General features: G+C 56.8%; 1 protein-coding gene across 1 annotated transcript in view; it reads left to right on the forward strand.

Moving 5' to 3' along the window:
* The window catches only part of EMH_0007840 (uncharacterized protein), a gene marked incomplete at both ends in the record, with an annotated part of 14484 nt that overhangs the window by 3842 nt on the left and 10043 nt on the right, over positions 1-599 (forward strand). The window contains 1 exon segment of the mRNA XM_013498149.1: positions 183-597. Within this exon segment, the coding sequence (XP_013353603.1) occupies positions 183-597 (415 nt within the window).

Below are 599 nucleotides of genomic sequence, written 5' to 3' on the forward strand. Positions count from 1 at the left end.
CTGTTGCGACAACAAAATGGTGGAGCAGGAAACAGGTGAGCTAGATGGCCCCAGCATACGGGGACAAAATCTCCAGCTGTAGTAGCCCAGAAACATTCCACATACCCGCGTGTCTCTATTTACAGCGACGCGAACAATTCCAATGGACCTGCAGTTTCTTTGCTCCTCTTGTTCTCTCACAGGCTACACTTGCAGGCAAATTAAGGACTTTTTGAACGGCGACTGCTCCGTCGAGTTGGAGTCTCTCTCCAGCACACCGTTGCCGCCAGAAGTTCCCAAAGGCGCGACCCTCCGAGATGCCTGCCCGTACACTTGCGGGGCTTGTCCGGCTCAGCAATGCGTAGATAATCCAATGGTTCAGCAAATGGGGTACTCTTGCGATATGCTGATCGCCGCAGCAGAGGGCAGAGGAGGGTGCGAGGCCCTTCTAACATCACTCAGCGGGGAGCCGCTTCCTGCAGGAGTCCCTCCCACCACCCGAGTCCGTGATGCATGTCTCAAGTCTTGCAATGCGTGTCCTCCACTCTTCACTGGCGCTGGAGGGCCTGAAGCAGCAGCCGCTCCAGGCGGTGCCGCAGCAGCACCAGACTGTTTCGACG

This window comes from Eimeria mitis, genomic scaffold (genome assembly GCF_000499745.2).
Source record: "Eimeria mitis Houghton genomic scaffold, Emh_scaff322, whole genome shotgun sequence".
Classification (NCBI taxonomy): Eukaryota; Apicomplexa; class Conoidasida; order Eucoccidiorida; family Eimeriidae; genus Eimeria; species Eimeria mitis.